The sequence below is a fragment of the Eurypyga helias genome, unplaced genomic scaffold (assembly GCF_000690775.1).
Source record: "Eurypyga helias isolate BGI_N326 unplaced genomic scaffold, ASM69077v1 scaffold45758, whole genome shotgun sequence".
NCBI classification, from domain to species: domain Eukaryota; kingdom Metazoa; phylum Chordata; class Aves; order Eurypygiformes; family Eurypygidae; genus Eurypyga; species Eurypyga helias.
In genome coordinates this window covers 1,390-3,612 of record NW_010269719.1, presented here as the reverse complement: position 1 = coordinate 3,612, position 2,223 = coordinate 1,390, and the positions used below count along the sequence as shown (strand labels likewise).

At 57.4% G+C, this 2,223-nt stretch overlaps 1 protein-coding gene across 1 annotated transcript in view; it reads left to right on the top strand.

Annotated features, from left to right (window-relative positions):
• TPX2 (TPX2, microtubule-associated) overlaps positions 1-330 on the top strand; it is a 9,249-nt gene extending 8,919 nt beyond the window's left edge. Inside the window, exon 17 of the mRNA XM_010158190.1 lies at positions 220-330. Within this exon, the coding sequence (XP_010156492.1) occupies positions 220-330 (111 nt within the window). The remainder of the gene's footprint in view (positions 1-219) is intronic.
• Positions 331-2,223: the final 1,893 nt, after the last annotated feature.

The window sequence follows — 2,223 nt, the reverse complement described above, 5'->3', positions numbered from 1 at the left end:
TCCCGCTGACGTGGGGGGCCCCAGAGCTGGACATGGAACGATCTTTGTGAAATCAGCATCCCACCACACGCTGTGCACGTTCTTGGGGGCTCCCTCCAGTGCCCCAGGCAGCGTGGCGGTCCCGCAGACCAACGCCTGCCTTCATCCCACCGACAGCTTGCCCTCAGTGTCCTCCTGACCGCAGCCATTCGCTTCACCCTGTCCTGTTTCTGTTTGCAGGTCCACAAGGCAAACCCGATACGCAAATACCGTAGCGTGGAAGTGAAGCCCAGCGATCAGCCCCTGACCATGCCCAAGTCTCCCAACTTCTCGGATAGATTCCGGTGCTGATAGCATCCGTGCGATGACAGGAGGGAGGTGCTCTGCTCCTGGCAGGGAGGGAACAATTGTTTTTTCCGTGGCTGCTCGCTCTCGGCTCCCACACTTGGTTCCATTATTGTTACATCCCGTAGTTTAACTCCGCCTGGGGCTGGTGGCTGCGGCGCAGCGTCCGGGCGGTGCCAAACCAGCCCCGTGGCTCCCCCCTTCACGCCCACACGTCTCGTTCGCTCGAGACTAAACCAGGTTTTGATATTGTGTGCCTGAACTAAATAAAAACTCCTAATCCGACTGCTGGCGGGCTGAATCCCTTTCCTGGGGAAGGGCCCTCGGTGAATGTGCAGGGATGTGAGCATCTGGAAGAGCTGCCTTGGCCTTGTGCTTTTAAATATTTTTGGTTTTAAGTGTCCGTTTCAAGCTTTTAGTACGTGTTAATCTTGAGTTTAACGCGGCTCCGCGAGCCAGCGTGTTGCAGGGCTGACCTTTCGCGAGGGTTAGCTGAGCGTGAAGACGAATCCTGCCCCTTCCCCATGTCCCTTGGAGCCTGAAACCTGCTGCTGCTCTACAGCTGAAGCCGTTCTATTTGGGGAATTGCTCAGCTGGCAAACGCCTTGCTGGGAGCTGCTTCCCTGGCTCCTGCTGCACGGTTCTCCTGGCTAAAGGTGTCTCCAGGCCAGGCTGGCAGGACCAAATGCAGACCGAGCGCTCGAACGCGCTGGGGGACAAAACTCCCAGTGTTGGGAAGAGGCAATAGGGTTATGTTAAAGTTTACTGGGAATTACTTCTTGCCTTAGCATTGTGATGTGACTTTGGGGGGGCCTTGGCCTTGCCTTGGCCATAACTGCAGGAGGGAAGGGGTTAGGGATGCAGCTACTCCAAGCGATGCTCTCCCGTGCCACTGCCGCCGTGTCTGTGGTGCTGTTACCTGTTCTGCAAACCCAGGTGATCCTGCGGTGCTGCTTCCTCCATGGAAAAGGGCCTTGTGGGAGAAGGGGCTGCTGTGGCAGGTGACCGGAGCTGAGCTTGAAGCTGCTGGCAGGAAGGAGGAGAGCGAGCCCTCAGATTCAGACCCGGAATGGCTTGAATTTTGGGCTGGCTTGGCTTCTCCTGGCTGTGATGATGAGGAGGCTTTGCCTCTCCTGTGTTTATGGGTCTTGTCCCTATTCCTTGTTTGAGCTGGGTGCTCAGTGCTGTTGTGGTGCTGCTCGGATCAGGAAAACTTGGAATTAAGGTGTCTGGGTAGGACAAACTTGTTTGGGGGTTATGGCAATCGTTTACTTCAATTTCCTCCGAATTTGGGTACCGCTGGAAAGGTGTGCTTAGCGTGTGGCCTTCTAGTTGGGCATGTGATCACCTTCCAGTGCCGGGGGGGCTAGAGGAAAGCTGGGGGGGCTTTTTCCAAGGGCAGGGAGTGACAGGACAAGGGGTAACGGGTTTAAACGGAAAGAGGGAGATGGAGATGGGACATCAGGAAGGAATTCTTCCCGCAGAGGGTGGGGAGCACTGGGACAGGTTCCCAGAGGAGCTGTGGATGCCCCATCCCTGGGAGTGTCCAAGGCCAGGCTGGATGAGGCTTGGAGCACCCTGGGCTATGGAAGGTGTCCCTGCCCAGGGCAGGGGGTGGGTCTGGGTGGGCTTTGAGGTCCCTCCCACCCAAACCATTCCATGGTTCTGTGATACTCCTTGGCTGCCCTCCTGGCCTGGCTCGAAGCTGGGAAGAACAGCCTGCCTGCGGGCAGGTCCGGCTGATCCGGATCCATGCGCCGTGCTCCCTGGTCTTGCCGCTGGCAGCCACGTTGCTGTCCTTGAGCTGCTGCTGGAAGCTCTTTTGATGATGTTGGGTTTTTCCCCGGTCTCTTCCCACCACCTTGCTGGGACCTGTCACGGCGTGGTGGCAGCTCATCC